The sequence below is a fragment of the Aquarana catesbeiana genome, linkage group LG06 (genome assembly GCF_042186555.1).
Source record: "Aquarana catesbeiana isolate 2022-GZ linkage group LG06, ASM4218655v1, whole genome shotgun sequence".
NCBI lineage: Eukaryota > Metazoa > Chordata > Amphibia > Anura > Ranidae > Aquarana > Aquarana catesbeiana.
The window spans coordinates 410,907,640-410,926,201 of NC_133329.1; the positions used below are offsets into that span (position 1 = coordinate 410,907,640).

General features: G+C 41.8%; 1 protein-coding gene across 3 annotated transcripts in view; it reads right to left on the reverse strand.

Moving 5' to 3' along the window:
• Positions 1 to 18,562, reverse strand: part of MYLK (myosin light chain kinase) — a 270,170-nt gene that overhangs the window by 132,349 nt on the left and 119,259 nt on the right. For all 3 annotated transcript variants that reach the window (XM_073634487.1, XM_073634486.1, XM_073634488.1), the window contains 3 exons: positions 14,897 to 15,034; positions 12,533 to 12,730; positions 10,627 to 10,864 (listed from right to left, as the gene is read on the reverse strand). In XM_073634487.1, coding sequence (XP_073490588.1) covers positions 10,627 to 10,864; positions 12,533 to 12,730; positions 14,897 to 15,034 — 574 coding nt within the window. The remainder of the gene's footprint in view (positions 1 to 10,626; positions 10,865 to 12,532; positions 12,731 to 14,896; positions 15,035 to 18,562) is intronic.

Below are 18,562 nucleotides of genomic sequence, written 5' to 3' on the forward strand. Positions count from 1 at the left end.
CCGCCTATCAGTGCCCATCAGTGCTGCCTATCAGTGCACATCAGTGCCGCCTATCAGTCCCCACCAGTGCCTCCTATTAGTGCACATCAGTGCCCCCTATCAGTCCCCATCAGTGCCGCCTATCAGTGCTCATCAGTGCCCCCTATTAGAACACATCAGTGGCGTCTATCAGGGCACATCAGTGCCGCCTATCTTTGCACATCAGTGGTGCCTATCAGGGCACATCAGTGGCACCTATCAGGGCACATCAGTGGCACCTATCAGGGCACATCAGTGCCGCCTATCTTTGCACATCAGTGCCACCTATCAATGCCCATCAGTGTCGCCTATCAGTGCCCATCAGTGTCACCTATCAGGGCACATCAGTGGTGCCTATCAATGCCCATTAGTGCACATCTGTACCGCCTATCAGTGCCACCTATCAGTGCACATCAGTGGTGCCTATCAGTGCTGCCTATCAGTGCCCATAAGTGCCGCCTATCAGTGCCCATGAGTGCCACCTATCAGTGCACATCAGTGCCGCCTATCAGTGCCCATCAGTGCCCAGTGCCGCCTATCAGTGCCCATCAGTGCTGCCTATCAGTGCACATCAGTGCCGCCTATCAGTCCCCACCAGTGCCTCCTATTAGTGCACATCAGTGCCGCCTATCAGTCCCCATCAGTGCCGACTATCAGTGCCCCCTATTAGTGCACATCAGTGCCGCCTATCAGGGCACATCAGTGCCGCCTATCAGTGTCCATCAGTGGTGCCCATTAGCGCACATCTGTACCGCCTATCAGTGCCACCTATCAGTGCCCATCAGTGTCAGTGCCTATTTTTCTATGCACTGGTACATGTTCTCCAGGGCAGTGCGCCCTTCAGTGCCCACCAATGATGCCTTTCAGTGCCCATCAGTGCCCCCCGCCCCCACCCCCACCCCCATGCTAGTTTTGGCAATCCTTTGGCTATTAGTCCAGAAATCGGACCTCTTAGATTTGTCTCGGATGGATTTCTATGGAGTTGGAGGTTTGGCATCCCGAGACGTTTTATAATCAGGAAATAATGTTAGAAATGAGATTTCCCATAAAGAAGAAGAGAAGAAATGCGGACGATCGGGACCCGGCTGCAGGAGACGAGGTCTGAGAATATGAAGCTCTCCCACATGTGCAGCGCCCGCGGTCCCCAGCGGGAACCCAGACTTCCTGCCATCTGCACTGTGCGGGGGTCGGACTCTCTCCGCCGTCAATGAAGAGCGATAGGAAACTTCGGAGTCCAGAGGGGCCACAAAGAGGGCCAACTCCCCCCTCCCCCCCACCTCTTTCCTGGCTGTTTACGAAGAAGACGAAATATAAACAGACACTCGATGCAGCGACAGCACAAAGGGTCACAAAGTGGGATTTTTATGCTGCTAAAAAAAATATTTTCTCACTTCGACACCATCGCCTGGAGAGCCGCCGACTCCGGAGCTCAGAGATTCCAGAAAATCGAGTATGTACCGGTCATAATCCTCAATCCGTCACCGCACATTTAGGGAACAGTTTTGTGAAAGCCGAACCCCCGGCAGATATAAAAGACATAAATTATTGCAGCTCTGCATTCATTAATACATCTCTCTGCAGGGGCTGATCTGTGTCAAACATTTGTGAACACCTCCAAGGAACTGAATTTTCTCAGCAGCTGCGCGGCCATTTCATAGCAATGGAAAAGGGGGAGGGGCTTAATGTGATCCCAAAATCATCAAAATAATGAAAAGGTTCACCGGGTCACAGTCACTTAAAACTAGTATTCCTTATTCTGTTAAGGAAAAAAAAAATAGGCATTTTGCTTGATTCCTGGGCCAAATGATAGGTAAAAACCAGCCTAACGTACAGTTGTTCTAGGCAGCTGACATCCACCCATTAAGATTAAGGAATTCTGATATTGATACTGATCCCAAAAACCATCCCACTGCTTGCAGATCGAATGTTATTCATTATTAAAGTGGAGCTCAACCAAAAGGGTACCTGGTTATGACAGTCAGATCACTGCGGTGATCTACAAGGATCTTCGTCCCCTCCTTCTCTCAAGTCTCCCCCCCCCCCCAGCCTTCTGGGGCACACACTGGTCCCAGAAGATGGCGGGACCATTCACAAAGTGCAGCGTGACTCGCGCATGCGCAGTAGGAAACTGGCTGTGAAGCTTCGGTGCTGATTTCCCTTACCCAAGACGCTGGTGCCTGCACCCGAAACAGACTGAAGAATCGGCTCGGGCTGCCGACATCGCTGGATCAGGGAAGTGTCCTTATATTAAAAGTCAGCAGCTACAGGATTTGTACCGGATTTGTAGCTGCTGACTTTTATTTTTTTATTTGCTCAGTCTGGAGCTGCTCTTTAAAGACTAGAGTGATTCAGAAAAATACAACACTATGGCCACTAGATGGAGCTGATGATCATAGGAAATAAATACTGTATGTACAATGTTCATCAGCTCCATCTAGTGGCCATATTGCCATATTTTCCTGACTGACTCTATTCTGTATGACTGAATAACATTCTACCTGGAGAGAATAGCTTTCTGCAGCCATTTGATGTCAGGTCATGTGATCAATGCCAAGATACCGGTCACCTGGCATCTGCCAATGGGGAGGATCACGGTTCAAGTACCAAAATCCCATCAATTTCACCACAAGGGAGTGACCGACAAAAAGCTGCAACACCGACACTTTACAGGCTCTGTGAAATGGGAATGAATAGCACAAGCCGGTAGCTGAATGGCTCAGAGGAGGGACAGAGCGCCCCTCCACTCTCCTCCCAGGGCTGTATGAATTAGTCGGTTGCGCACAGGCTGCCGATGAGCGTGCCGGCCTCATTGTTGCATATCTCAGCTTGCCATCCAAAACAGAATCGAAGTTCAGACACTTTTCCGACTGACAATAGTAACGAATTTAAACAAATCCAAAATAAACGACATTTTGGATGAAATTCCAATAGCTTTCTAATCTAATTTGAATTTCCGAAGAGAATAAAATAGAATAGAAAATAAAGAAATAGAATAGAAACGAATAGAGAAAAACAGACCAAAATAGAACAGAAAATAAAATAACAGAATATAATAGAATGGAAAAGAATAGAACAGAATACATAAAAAAATAGAACAGAATAGAAAAGAATAGAGTAACATAGAACAAAATAGAACAGAACAGAATTAAAATAACAGAATAAAATAGAATAGAAGATGAAGGAATAGACTAGATTAGAATAAAAAAAAGAATAGTATAAAATAAAATGGAAAGAATATAACCTTCTTCCGAAATTCGGACAGAATAGAAAATAATTGAATAGAAAAGAATTGAAAAGAAAAGAATTGAATAGAAAAGAATAGAATAGAAAAGAATAGAAAAAAGAACAGAATGCACATAACCATTTTCCAAAATTTTACTAGAATAGAAAAAAAATAGAATAGAAAAAAACAATAAAATAGAACAGAATAAAATTGAAAGAATATAATCATCTCCTGAAATTCAAATTTGAACAGAATAAAAACCATAGAATAGAACAATATAACCATCTTCCGAAATTCAAATAGAAAGGAATAAAATAGTAAAGAGTAGCATAATAGAAAAGAATGAAATAGAACAGATATAACCATCTTAAAAAATTTGAGTTTCGAATAGAATAAATTAGATTACGAATGTAATTTGAATTGATTCAAATCTTCTGATTTCATTGGAATTTAGTTCAATTTGACCAAATTTGGAAAATTCGAATAAACAAAACAAATTCCGAAAACGCATTAAAAAAATTTAACCGGACCCAATGTCTGCCGGCCACACGCAATTTTTTTACCACAAATATGTAGCAGAATACACATATATATATATATATATATATATATTTTTTTTTTATTTAGGATATGTATTATAGCAGAAAGTAAAAAATATTTTTTATTTTTTTTATTTATTTTTTTAAAATTGTCGCTCTTTTTTTGTTTATATCGCAAAAAATAAAAATACCACCAAAAGAAAGCTCTATCTGTGGGTAAAAATGACGTCAATTTTATTTGGGTACACGCAGTGCCGTATCGCAAAAAAATGGCCTGGTCACGAAGGGGGATAAATCCCTCCTGGGCTGAAGTGGTTAAATGAATCCGAATTAATGAAACACAATTTTGGACAAAATGTGAATTGTTTTCGAATGCAATTCAAATCATTTTTGAATCGAAATTCCAAAGAGAATAAAATAGAATAGAAAATAAAGGCATAGAATAGAAAAGAATAGAATAGAAAATAAACAAATAGAATATAATAAAGTAAAACAGAACAAAATAGAAAATAAAACATTAAAAAAAAACTGACAATAAAAGGATAGAACTGAAAATAAAAGAACAGAATAAAATAGAATAGAAAATGAATGAATAGAATAGATTGGAATAGGATAAAAAAAAGGAATAGAACAGAACAACATATAAAGATTATAACAGTATTCTGAAATTCTAATTTTTAATACAATAATTTGAATAGAATATTAAAGAATAGAATGGAATTTGGATTTGAAAATGGAATTTGAATTGACTTCACTTCGACCGAGTTTGGAAAATTCGAATCAATTATAATTAGAATAAACAAAACTAATTCCAAAAACAAATTAAATATGTAGCAGAAAACATATTGGCCTAAACTAATAGAGAAATTAGTTTTTTTTTTAATTTTTTTTGTATATGTTTTATAGTAGAAAGTAAAAACTATTGTTTTTCTTTTTTTTTTTTAAATTGTCGCTCTTCTTTTGTTTATAGTGCAAAAAATAAAAACGGCAGAGGTGATCAAATACCACCAAAAGAAAGCTCTATTTGTGTGGGAAAAAAAGGACATCAATTTTATTTGGGTACAATGTCGCACGACAGCGAAATTGGCAGTTAAAGTAACGCAGTGCCGTATCACAGAAAATGGCCTGGTCATGAAGGGGGGTAAATCCATCCGGGGCTGAAATGAGTAAATGAATCTCAAATTTTGGATGAAATTTGAATCATTTCCGAATGAAATTTGAACAATTTTAGAATCAAATTTGCAAAGAATACAATAGAATAGAAAATAAAAGAATAGAATATAATAGAGTAAAACAGAACAAAATAAAAAATAAAAGAATAAAAAAATAGAACAGAAAATAAAATAAAGAAATAGAATATAATAGAGTAAAACAGAACAAAATAGAAAATAAAATAATTTTTAAAAAATAGAGCAGAAAATAAAAGGATAGAATAGAATATAAAATTACAGAATAAAATAGAATAGAAAATAAATTAATAGAATAGATTGGAATATGATAAAAAAAAAGAATAGACTAGAATAACATATAAAGACGATAACCATATTCTGAAATTCACATAGAATAAATTTGAATAGAATAGAAAAGAATAGACTATAATAGAGTAAAACAGAGCAAAATAGAAAATAAAAACAATAAAAAAATAAATAGAACAGAAAATAAAATAAAGGAATAGAATATAATAGAGTAAAACAGAACAACATAGAAAATAAAATAATTTAAAAAATAGAACAGAAAATAATTGGATAGAATAGAAAATAAAAGAACAGAATAAAATAGAATATAAAATAAATTAATAGAATAGATTTGAATAGGATAAAAAAAAGAATAGAATAGAATAACATATAAAGATGATAACCACATTCTGAAGTTGAAATAGAATAAATTTGAATAGAATAGAACGTACAGAACCATCATCCAAAATTTGGATTTGGAATTGAAATTGAATCGATTCGAATTTACCGAATTCGGTAGGATTGAGTTCACTTCGACCGAATTTGGAAAATTCAAATCAATTAGATTTAGAATAAACGAAACTAAGTCCAAAAATGAATTAAACAAATGAAACTAATTTATGTAAATAATGAATTTATATGAAACGAATTTCTTCCTTCTGCACATCTAATCCAAGCTGTCCTTGAAGCACCCGCTATGAAATCTCTATATGAAGAAGAGAAATTTTATGCAAATACTAAAAATAGATACATCAGACATCAGTTTATAGAACTGCAAACTGTTACAAATGTAATTATTTAGTTTTGCAGCTCAAACACTCCAGTGATGGGATATTCATTCTTCACCACGTTGGGCAGAGATGATATACAAAGGTGCCTCCGACACCCAGATCTCACAAGAGAACCAGAACTGATTGCTGATTGGTCCCCTGGGGCTGACAGCACTTTGTATACGTGGCACCTTAGGGACATGACACTAGAGAAGTGTGCCCGTGAGAATGAAGCTCCCACAACCGCCCTGCCCCCCCTGCATAGTCCAACTTTTGCAGGAATGCAATAAATTTCCCCACATTAGTTAAATAAAAAATGTCCATTTATTACATTTTTGCAGAAGGTGGACTATGCCTTTAACATTCATTTGTGGAGCTTTGCATTAAATACCCAGGACTAGGAGGGGGCAGGAGGGACATGTGCCCCGGGTACTGAATGAGGAGATTGGTGTGGGGGGGGGCAGGAAGCTGTTAAAGGCAACAGCGTCATTCCCTGCCCTGCAGCCGCACATGTGGCATGCGTCATCAGGGGACCAATGGTGGTCCCTTGATGACGGCCTATTGCCCGAAACACGTTGGGGTGGAGACTCGGTGCTGACATCTCGATGTTGCTCGATAATGGTCGGCAGTGGCATTTTATCTTGCTGCAGACCTGAGGATGAGGTATTATGGGAGGGAGATATGTGCTGCCTGGAATGATCCTTACCTCAAATGACATGTTGGTTACATATGTTGAAGCTCTCTCTCTTTTCACTTCATGAGGTGGGGATGGTGTTTAACCTCTTGCCGACCGCCAGCAGTACATTGAGGTGTAGAGGTGTAAATCCTAGTATAGCGGCGCGGGCAACTATATATATATATATATATATATATATATATATATATATACCCGCCGATCAGCTGTGGCCAATCACAGCACAGAGAGCCGTGAGTTGGTAAACACAGATCTCGATACATTTCTCCCTGCTTACTGTTCAGAGCTTGGAGCAAGGAGAGACTCCAACCAGACGATCTGTTAGTGAAAGGAGCAAACATACACCTGTTAGTAATCACGGGGCCTGGATTGATCGTAGAGATCCCCTTACTTCAGATTGATAGTACAGGGCCCAATTTGGAGATTTTCTCTTAGGGGTGTACTGACTTTTGTTGCCAGCGGTTTAGACATTAATGGCTGTGTGTTGAGTTATTTTGAGGGGACAGCAAATTTACACTGTTATACAAGCTGTGCACTCACTACTTTACATTGTAGACAAGTGTCATTTCTTCAGTGTTGTCACATGAAAAGAGAGAAGAAAAGATTTACACAAATATGTGAGGTGTGGCCGCGGTCTGCTGTCTGGTATTGGGTGGGAGGTAGGCGGAGTTGGCGAGCTAAGCCTTGTGATCTGCCGCCACCGCCACCCCTACTTAACCCCAGCTAAGATGGCCGCCCGGGAGGCCTGTAAAAGGGGCACGCATGCTCCGAACGCGCGCCATCTTCACCACGCCCACCACTGCCTCTCGATCTCCCTGGTTACACTAGGCTGACTGTTCCTCCGCCCACCGCCCTGGAGCCCAGGATTTCACCGGCACGGCCGGACGCTGCAGATCCCAGCCCTTCACCCGGACTTCTGGCAGACTACGTGGCTTTTAACCTCCACTATCCTGAGAGTGTACTCTAATTAAACATGTACTCTTTTACCTATTACTGCACTTAGAGTGGCGCCGCTTGTTCTTCTCTCTCCATATTGTTATATTCTTTTTATTCTATTCTATTATTTTCTATTGTTTATTCTATTCTTTTCTATTGAATTTTTTGATTTTCTATTCTATTATTTTCTATTGTATTCAAATTTCAATTTATTCGATTTGAAATTCGAATTTCAGAAGATGGGTATATTCTATTTTATTCCATTCTATTTTTTTTATTCTATTCCTTTATTTTCTATTCTATTCCTTTATTTTCCATTTTGTTCTGTCTTACTCTATTGTTTTCTATTCTATTATTTTATTTTCTATTCTTTTTTTTTCTATTCTTTTATTTTGTATTCTGTTCTGTTTTACTCTATTATATTCTTTTATCTTCCATTCTTTTCTATTCTATTATATTCTTTTCAATTCTATTCCTTTATTTTCTTTTCTATTTTATTATCTTCGGAAATTTGAATTTCAATTTGATTTGAAAGCTATTCGAATCCGAATTTAGCCCAAAATTTTGTTTCGCTATTTAGAATTTGTTACTATTGTATTTTGAAAAGAGTTTACGAATAATGAAAAATTCATCCACATTTCAATTCGGGATGAAACGAAGCACACATGTCTACTGATTGCATCGTACTGATGCGCCACTTCACAGGCAGGGTCAGTGCATCCCCCACACACGTTATTTACAGGAATTTAGCATTTTTAATGTTTCACTTTAGGCGTTCTTAAAACCGCTTCTCCCTGCCATACGGAACTTTTACTTTATTTTTATTATTTGCTTTGGTACACAAACCCGAACGGCGAACCCCATTGAAGTCTATGGGAGCGAACAGGAAAAATCAAAAAAGTGCCAATTTTGTAGGTTTATATGCAAGTAATTCGCCAAGAAAGGGGTATTTATTCTGGGTACTGCCCTGGGAGACATCAATGCAATTTTTAAAAAATGATTGTTTTTTCAGGAGCAGTGATTTTAATGATGCAAAATGAAAAAATCCTTTTAATATAGTGCCTGGGAGGTCCCCTTAGTCTACTAGTAAAGTGTCACATCTGTAGCATGTATAGAACCTGCTACAGCAAAAATGTAACCTCTAAAGAAAAAAAAAAAAAAAAAAAAAATCACATTTAAATTGACTTGCGGTTACAATTGCCGGCACCCGGCTATTAAAAAAACTAAAGAAAAAAACGGCATGAGGTTCCCCTTAAAACCATACCAGACCTGAAGGGTATGGACTGGGGGGGAGACCCTATGCCATGAGGGTCTGTTATGGAATGGGGGGGTGTGGCCCCCACAACGTTTTTTTAAATTTTTTTAATGGGCACTTTTTTTTTATTCAGCTATCAGCGGGGAAACCCATTGACAGCTGATTACTCATCAGTTGTTAAGGACGCCGCGGCGGGCTCCCTGGCCCCGCTCCTTAACCACTTCCCAATCGCGTAACGTACATGTACTGCGGCAAAGTGGCTTTATTGCGTGTACATAATTTCATGCAATAGCCTCTAGGGGACGCACGGCGCGTGAAATCTGATCTGCCTCTAGGGAATGATGGTGGGTGGCCGACGGACATCAGGTCCGCTGGACCCGCTGATTGGACAGAGGGGGAGCCAATCAGCGGGTCCAGCGGACCTGATGTCCGTCGGCCACCCACCATCATTCCCTAGAGGCAGAACGGTGGTCTGCTTATGTAAACAAGGCAGATCACCATTCTGACAGGGGAGAAGATGGAGATCTTGTGTTTCTGCTAAGCAGGAACACGGATCTCTGTCTTCATTCAGTCAATCCATCCCCCACGTAGTTAGCAACCACTCACAGGGAACACATTTAACCCTTTGATCGCCCCTGATGTGAACCCTTTCCCAGCCAGTGTCATTAGTACGGTGACAGTGCATTTTTTTTTAGCACCGATCACTATTAGTGTCACTGGTCCCGAAAAAATTGTCAGTTAGTGTCCGATTTGTCCGCCGCAATGTTGCAGCCCCACTAGAAATCGCTGATCGCTGCCATTACTAATAAAAAAAAAATACAATACTCAAATACTACCAAAAGACAGCTATATTTGTGAGGAAAATTTTATTTGGGCGCAATTTTCAGTTAAAGTAACGCAGTGCCGTATCGCAAAAAATGGCCTGGTCAGGAAGGGGGTAAATCCTTTCCGGAGCTGAAGTGGATAACAACCAGCTTACACTGCGCCTTGATTGGGCAAAGCTTTGGCGGGGTGAACACGCTGCAAATTCGGGTGTTAGTCGAATGACCGAACAGGCAAATGTTCGGCCCAAACTCAAGCTTGGACCGAGCCGCTTGCCCAACACTAATCACATGCACACTTTGCATCACTCTGCTTGTCAGCATATGTCCATTATATCAGCAAAGAGCTTGCTGAAGACCTTCTTTTTTTTCGAAGGGACTACAACATATTCACCCCCCACTAAGGGATTAACACTTTTGGTGTCACAAAGGCTCTACATTTACCCAGGAATCTATTTATTAAGTGAGCTGGTTGCATTAATTTAAATAAAGTGTTATACTTTTTTCTGGCCCTGTGGTGTTAGGGTACAGAAGGGAGTCAGTGGTCTGACAAAATGTTCATTATATACTGCAATTAGTTACTGTTTCTTTTTGACCGCTTTCTACCATCAGTGTTATGTCACAGTAAACTCTCAGTAAGTGACACGTTTATGCTACTGAATCTTGATGCTCTTAATACTTCAGTAATCCAGAATCACTTTAATGTGTGTGTCTCTAATTGCCTTTGATCTTCACAAGAACGTCTGAACCCAAGGTGTCAGAGAGGTCAGAGGACTTGCAAGGTCAGGGCGACCAGTGGGGTACAAATTCTTTAAGCGGCCCTCACAAGGGTAGCGCTACATTTGGGGGCTCGTCCAGGATACCCCTCATGGGATGCTCAAGCAAGTCATGTAGCACTACATATAGATCCCCTTACTTCAGATTGATTGTATAGATTCCAGTGTCTCTGTCGGTGACGTTCCTCAGGATCAGTGTGAAGACATCTTCATTTTTCAGAACATTGCAGTCCATCAGCATCCGACCGTCCTTCAGCCACTGCACCTCGGGGAAGGGGTCTCCAGCGATGGCGCAGGTAATCAGTGCGTTCTGACCCGGAGATAAGGTGAGGGGTTGGGGTTTGCTGATAAACCACGGTTGTGTCCCCTCCTGTGGTTCTAGAAGAGCGGGCACAAACGGAAACTTTGTTTCAGCTACAGTATATGTATATATAAAAAAAAAATCTTCATGTATAGTGGAGATCTCATCTTCATTGCAGCATTAAAAATAAATCATAATTGCAGCATAAAATAACTGAAAACCCCCAGATAGAGGATGCGGCCACATCATCCACCTTGTAATAAATTGTGAGAATTTATCAAAACATATTTTTGTTAATTATAAGCTTAAAGTGTTTCTTTTAAATAAAAAAGAAGTCATACTTACCTGCGCTGTGCAATGATACTACCTTTTAAAGCACCATCTTCTGCTCTTCTGGCAGCCCCCCCCCCCCCCCACCCCCACTGGTACTGCCACCTTTTTCCTCCTCCGGGGGCCTCCTTAGCAAGTAAGGTGCTGAGGAGGCACCTGTGCATGTGCACTCCTGAACCAGGCTGTGTGCATCCATAGGCACACACAGTGCCCGAAAGCCACACCCCTGGTCCCTCCTCGCAGGAACTTGACTTACAGCAACAGGAGCCAATGGCTGCCCTCAGTGTCTCCTGTGAAAGCAGGAAGTGAGGGGAGTGGTGCTGCAGCTGAGACAGCACTGGAGATACAGAACTGGGCCACAGAAAAAAATAATAATTGGATAGCATCTGCCCTTTCTATAGTATTTTATATATATACTATAGAAAGGGCAGATGCTATCCAATTTTGATGAAAACCATCAAATCACCAATAGTATCAGAAAATAAACAGCACTATCACCATTGTACTGTACTATGTGCTCACACTATCTACGTATACTATATTACCAAAAGTATTAGGATGCCTGCCTTTACACGCACAAGAATGTTAATGGCCTCCCAGTCTTAGTCCATAGGGTTTAATATTGAGACTACGAGCCAGGCCTTCTCATCCAACATCAGTGCCTGACCTCACAAATGCACTTCTGGAAGAATGGTCAAACATTCCTATAGACACACTCCTAAAACCTTGTGGACGGCCTTCCCAGAAGAGCTGAAGCTGTTATAGCTGCAAAGGGCGGAGCCAACTCAATATTGAACCCTACGGACTAAGACTGGGATGCCATTAAAGTTCATGTGTGTGTAAAGGCAGGCGTCCCGATACTTTTGGTAATACAGTGTATGAAACTATAATTGGGAGGTTTCTTTTAGTGGAAAGCTATCAAGCTGCAGACCACTTCTCCCAGAGTGTTATAATTTTACCAGCATCGAGCTCTAGTGAGTTCACTGAGTACTTATAGTGGTGGAGAGCACCGGGGGGTTTTGTGTTCACCAGAATGAATATGTTGTCTTTTGTATTCCATGGTTAATGCCACTTGGGACACTTAAGGATTTTTTATATGAATTTACCTGAATGTTTTTTTTGTTTTCTCCTTATTATGGATATATACAGTATCTCACATTTCTGGAAATCTTTTCTTTTCTGGAAATCTTTTCTTCTATCTTTTCATGTGACAACACTGAAGAAATGACACTTTGCTACAATGTAGCATCTAAAGAGATACTTTATATTGTAGCAAAGGGTCATTTCTTCAGTGTTGTCACGTGAAAAGATAGAAGAAAATATTTACACAAATGTGACTGAGGGGTGTACTTACTTTTGTGAGATACTGTACATACAGAATGTCACCCACAGGGGTGTGACGGGAAGTTGCTGACCTTGCACAGTGAGCCCGGCCTCCGTCTTGGCCTGTCCCAGGTGATTCCAGGCTTGGCAGATGTAGGACCCCGTGTCCTCTGGGAACACTTCTTGGATGTATAGGCTGTAGGTGTTCCCACTCTGCTCAAAATGGAAGTCTTCCGTCTCCTGGATCTCCATCCCATTATGAAGCCAGATGACCTCAGCCGGAGGGTTGGCTAGAAAATAACACAAGGATCTGGTCATTACCGCCAATAACTCCCCCAGCCGGCCGGAGGCACATTTGTCAGAATTCCTCAGAATAAATGATTATTTTCAATGAGTAGCAACATGCCCTACTTTTATATATCAATTTAAATTTGGGGAGAGCCCCATGAACGTTACGGAAGAAGGTGTGGGCCGAAAGAGGGCCCATATCCTTCCAATGCAATAAGATGGTTTTACGTGCATAAAATAACAGTATACGTAACAAGTCCTGGCATGTGTACGAGGAACATAATCATTAAGAAACCCTAATGCCCCGTACACACGATCGGACTTTCCGACAGCAAAACGGTGGAATTTTGTTCAAAGGTTGTTGGTTCCAACTTGTCTTGCATACACACGGTCACACAAATGTTGGCCAACAATCACCAACTTGGCAATCTCAGGAAAACGATAAGAGGTCCTCTATAGAGGATTCCATGAGCTCGATGGTCAACGACCCAAATTGTGCCCGAATGGCATGTCGTAGTAAAAGATATTTAAAAAAGAATTTATTGTCAAGACCGTATTTATGTCTGAGTGTGTCAAAGGGTAGTAAGGTATTATCTTCAACTATATGGGAGAGATGAGGAATAGCAAATTGACCCAACCATGACGAGTCCTTGGTGACCAAAGAGCTCAGGGAGATTTGGATTCTGCCACAAGGGGGTCTGTGGCGAGATACCCAAAGAGGACCGTGTCAGAATTCCCCCCCCCCCCTTCCAAGCCATAAAGCTGACATCAACAGGAGAAAATCTGGAACCCAAGGATCTCCTTGATCTATGTAGCTCACCCCTGAGAAAGGTAGAGGGTCCAAAGAGGGTCGACAAGAGCACTGTGGAAGGAGTTTGGGGGTCAGAGTGTAACCAAGCATGGACATAGGTGAGTTGGGAAGCAATAAAATAATTCCTTAAGTTTGGACAGACTAGGCTTCCCGCGGCCGCCTGTAGTGAGGACCTGGCTATACAAGGCTGGCAACCATTCCAGACAAAGGAAGAAAGGGTGGAGTCTACGTTCACGAAAAGTTTTTTAGGGACAAAAACTGGGGCAGCTTGAAAACAGTATAGAAATTTTGGTAAGAAAATCATTTTAAATATATTTATGCGGCTCATTAGATTGAGGGGTAGTGACGTCCAGGTATGAAACCTTTCCATCATCTGTTTGACTATAGGAGTGATGTTGAGTTCTTCGTATTTAGAGAGATCACCATGTATTTGGATGCCTAGGTATTTAAAGGATGACATTAATTGGAGACGTGACCTCTGTAGATATTCAATAGGGAAAGGGGGGCCTATAGGAAATGCCTGAGATTTCTCCCATCCCACCTGAAGCCCGGAAACCGCACCAAACTCCTCCACTACATGTATAAACAAGGCCAAGGATAAATCCAAGGGAAAAACCAAGCTTAACTTACCGACATACCCACAGACAATGTGGTTGAAAAAAAAAATTGTTCTATATAGATTAAGGATGATGGTACCTACTAACTATTTATTATTTTGATAATCTTATTGGGTGGCATACTTTTGATAAATACCCACAGACAACCAAATCCAACTCCTTCACTACATGCAGCGGTTTAGTAAATGAGCTCTCTCTACCGTCCAAATATATAAAGGGCATCGTCCGCGTAGAGAGAGATCTTCTCCTCTATTGGATCAGAGCAGATGCCCCCTATCTCTGACATCTGCCGCACCGCCAGGACCAGGGACTCAATGGCCAGTGCCAACAGAAGTGGAGAAAGAGGGCACCCCCTGCCTGGTACCCCTCTGCAAGGAAAATGACCCAGAAATATCTTTGTTGGTGCGGAGTTTGGCCCTCGGGTCTGCATATAATAGCCGGACCCACTGGACAAAGTGCGAACCAAAACCCATCCGTGCCATTGCTTCCCATAGGAAGGACCAAAGCGCGGTGAATACTTTCCGCATGCACTGTAAGTAACTAGCAGTGGTCTTGTGACCTTTCATCCTGAACTCCGTATCCAAAAACCCTGCAGGGAGCTGCGGGCTCTGGGCATGCTCGGTGCTCGGACAATTCATCGACATGGCTGAATTTAGCATCAGGTTAGAGTTAGTAAACGAATAATAATATTCTTGCCCCAAGGTGGTTTGTGGTTTGTCCATCGGGGGGGCAGCACTTACCTGACACCTCCACGCTCATCACCACCTGACTGCCGTCCATCACCTGGAGATCGCTGAGACCTTTCACAAATATCGGAGCAAAACTGGCGCTCGGGGCGACATCGCTGGACCCCTCCGACTCTGCCAATGATTTCTTCTCTGGGGATAGAATGCAGAAAACAACTCATAAGACAGAGAAAGGTTCCTCCACAACCATACTACGGCTACAGAAATAATGTTCCTCATACATGGCGCGCATGCTGAGCTCCAAACAAAAAAGCCGAATAAACTGGTAAAATACACAACAAGGGAGCCGATTTGCCTCTCAATTCTGTCTGGGCGGGATTGAGATTTGTACAGCCCTTCCAGAGACCTCACATTTCATTAGACATGTGCGCTGCCAAAAAATGTGTTCGTAAAGTCGTCAATTCGAAAATCCGAAATGCGAAAATTCATAGATACAAAATCCAGAGATTCATGAATTTGAAAATCCCTAAATTCGAAAATTCGGAAAATTCATAAATTAGAAAATTCAGAAAATTGAACATTCGAAAATCGAAAATTCGAGAATTCAAAAATTTGAAAATCCGAAATCGGGAAGTTCAAAATAATAACTAATAATTACTATTAAATTATAGGTATTGGAATTTCCTTTCAAATTTGGCTGTTAGTGAATGTAACGAATACAAATTTATCCGAAGTTACACATTATCTGAAATAACGATAATTTCAATACCTATAATTTAATAGTTAGTAATAGTTAAGTTATTATTAGTTAGTTATTTTTTCAGATTTTCGAATTTAGAATTTCTGAATTTCTGAACTTTCAAATTTCCGGTTTCGGAATTTTCGAATATTTGAATTTATGAGTATTTAAAAAAATTTGTTAAAACGTTTTTGATCATTTGGATATTTCCGAGTTTGTTGAAATGTGTTAAAAAAATAATTCAGAACGAAACTAATTGCACATGTTTACATTTCACTACTCCAGTACAGCAACGCAGCCTGGTCATGTCACCGCCCCTAGATTGTAAATGGACAGTGAAGGAGCAGGAAAAGGCTGACGAGCTCATCTCTCTGCTCTCGCCTCCTATCAGCACGTGTATATGCTGCACATCTGATTGGCCCTTTGTACTGCCCCACCCCCTCCCAAACTGATGATCTCCACTCTCTGCTCTCTCCTTCCATCAGGACATGTGAATGCAGCACACCTGATTGGCCTTTAGTGTTGTCCTGCAACACAGTTTGGTCATGTCACCGCCCCTAGCCTGTAATTGGACAGTGAAGGAGCAGCATCAAACTGATGAGCTCATCCCTCTGCTCTCTCCTCCTGTCAGCAAGTGTGAATGCAGCACAGCTGATTGGTCCCTACAGTGCCTTAAAAAAGTATTCATACCCCTTTAAATTTCCCATATGTTGTCATGTTACACCCAAAAACATAAATGTATTTTATTGGGATTTTATGTGATAGACCAACACAAAGTGACACATAATTGCGAAGTGGAAGGAAAATGAAAAATTATACAAATAAATATGTGAAAAGTGTGGGGGGGGGGGCATTTGTATGGCGCCCCCCGGAGTCAATACTTTGTAGAACCCCCTTTCTCTACAAGTCTTTTTGGGGATGTCTCTACCAGCTTTGCACATCTAGAGAGGACATTTTTGCCCATTCTTCTTTGTAAAATATCTCAAGCTCTGTCAGATTGGATGGAGAGCGTCTGTGAACAGCAATTTTCAAGTCTTGCCACAGATTCTCAATGTGATTTAGGTCTGGACTGTGACTGGGCCATTCTAACACATGAATATGCTTTGATCTAAACCATTCCATTGTGGCTCTGGCTGGATGTTTCGGGTCGTTGTCCTGCTGGAAGGTGAACCTCCCCACAGGTTTTCTTCTAAGATTGTCCTGTATTTGTCTCCATCCATCTTCCCATCAACTCTGACCAGCTTCCCTGTCCCTGCTGAAGAAAAGCATCCCCACCACATGATGCCACCACCACCATGTTTCACGGTGGGGATGGTGTGTTCAGGGTGATGTGCAGTGTTAGTTTTCCCCACACATAGCATTTTGCTTTTAGACCAAAAAGTTGAATTTTGGTCTCATGTGACCAGATCACCTTCTTCCACATGTTTGCTGTGTCCTCCACATGGCTTCTCACAAACTACAAACAGGACTTCTTATGACTTTCTTTCACCAATGTCTTTCTTCTTGTCACTCTTCCATAAAGGGCAGATTTGTGGAGAACACGACTAATAGTTGTCCTGTGGACAGATTCTCCCACCTGAGCTGTGGATCTCTGCAGCTCCTCCAGAGTTACCATGGACCTCTTGGCTCTTCTCTGTTGAATGCTCTTCTTGCCCGGCCGGTCAGTTTAGGTGGACGGCCATGTCTTGGTAGGTTTGCAGTTGTGCCATACTCTTTCCATTTTCCGATGATGGATTGAACAGAGCTCCATGAGATGTTCAAAGCTTGGGAGATTATTTTATAACCTAACCCTGCTTTATACTTCTCCACAACTTTATCCCTGACCTGACGGGTGTGTTCCTTGGCCTTCATGATGCTGTTTGTTCACTAAGGTTCTCTAACAAACCTCTGAGGGCTTCACAGAACCGCTGTATTTATACTAAGAATAAATTACACACAGGTGGACTCTATTTACTAATTAGGTGACTTCTGAAGACAATTGGTTCCACTAGATTTTAGTTAGGGGTATCAGAGTAAATGGGGCGCCATACAAATGCCCCCCCCCCACACTTTTCACATATTTATTTGTATCATTTATCATTTTCCTTCCACTTCACAATTATGAGCCACTTTGTGTTGGTCTATCACATAAAATACATTTACGTTTTTGGCTGTAACATGACAAAATGTGGGAAATTTCAAGGGGTATGAATACTTTTTCAAGGCACTGTAGTGCTGCCCCGCCCCCTCCCAGACTGAAAGCTGCTATGCAGTATATAGGAGGTTATAATGAGGCGATACCAAGTCTAGTTACAGATGGTGCGGATTTCATTGTTATTTAACGATCTGCGGTTCAAGTTACTAAATGACTTTTTTTTGTACCCCAAAAGCAAAAGCATCATTGATATTTGTAATTCTGTTTTGCCTCAGATGGAGGGGGATGAGATGGAGGGGGATGGGATGGGGGGGGATTGGGGGGGGGTGATAGGATAGAGGGGGGTGATAGGATGGAGGGGGATGGGGGGGTGGGGGTGATAGAATGAAGGGGGATGGTGGGGTGTTGGTCATAGAATGGAGGGGGTGATAGGTTGGAGGGGGATGGGGGATAGGATGGAGGGGGATGAGGGAGATGGGGGGGATAGAATGGAGGAGGATGGAGGGGGATGGGGGGGTGGGGGTGATGGGATGGAGGGGATGGGATGGAGGGGGGTGGGGGGTGGGGGTGATAGGATGGAGGGGGGTGGGGGGATAGGATAGAGAGGGATGGTATGTAGGGGGTGATAAGGTGGGTATGATAGAATGAAGGGGGATGGGGGGTGGGGGTGGGTATGATAGAATGAAGGGGGATGGGGGAGTGGGGTGATGGGATGAAGGGGGATGGGGGGAGGGGTGGGGGTGATGGGATGGAGGGGGTGGGGGGGTGGGGGTGATAGGATAGAGAGGGATCGGATGTAGGGGGTAATGGGGTGGGGGTGATAGGATGGAGGGGGGGTGATAGCATG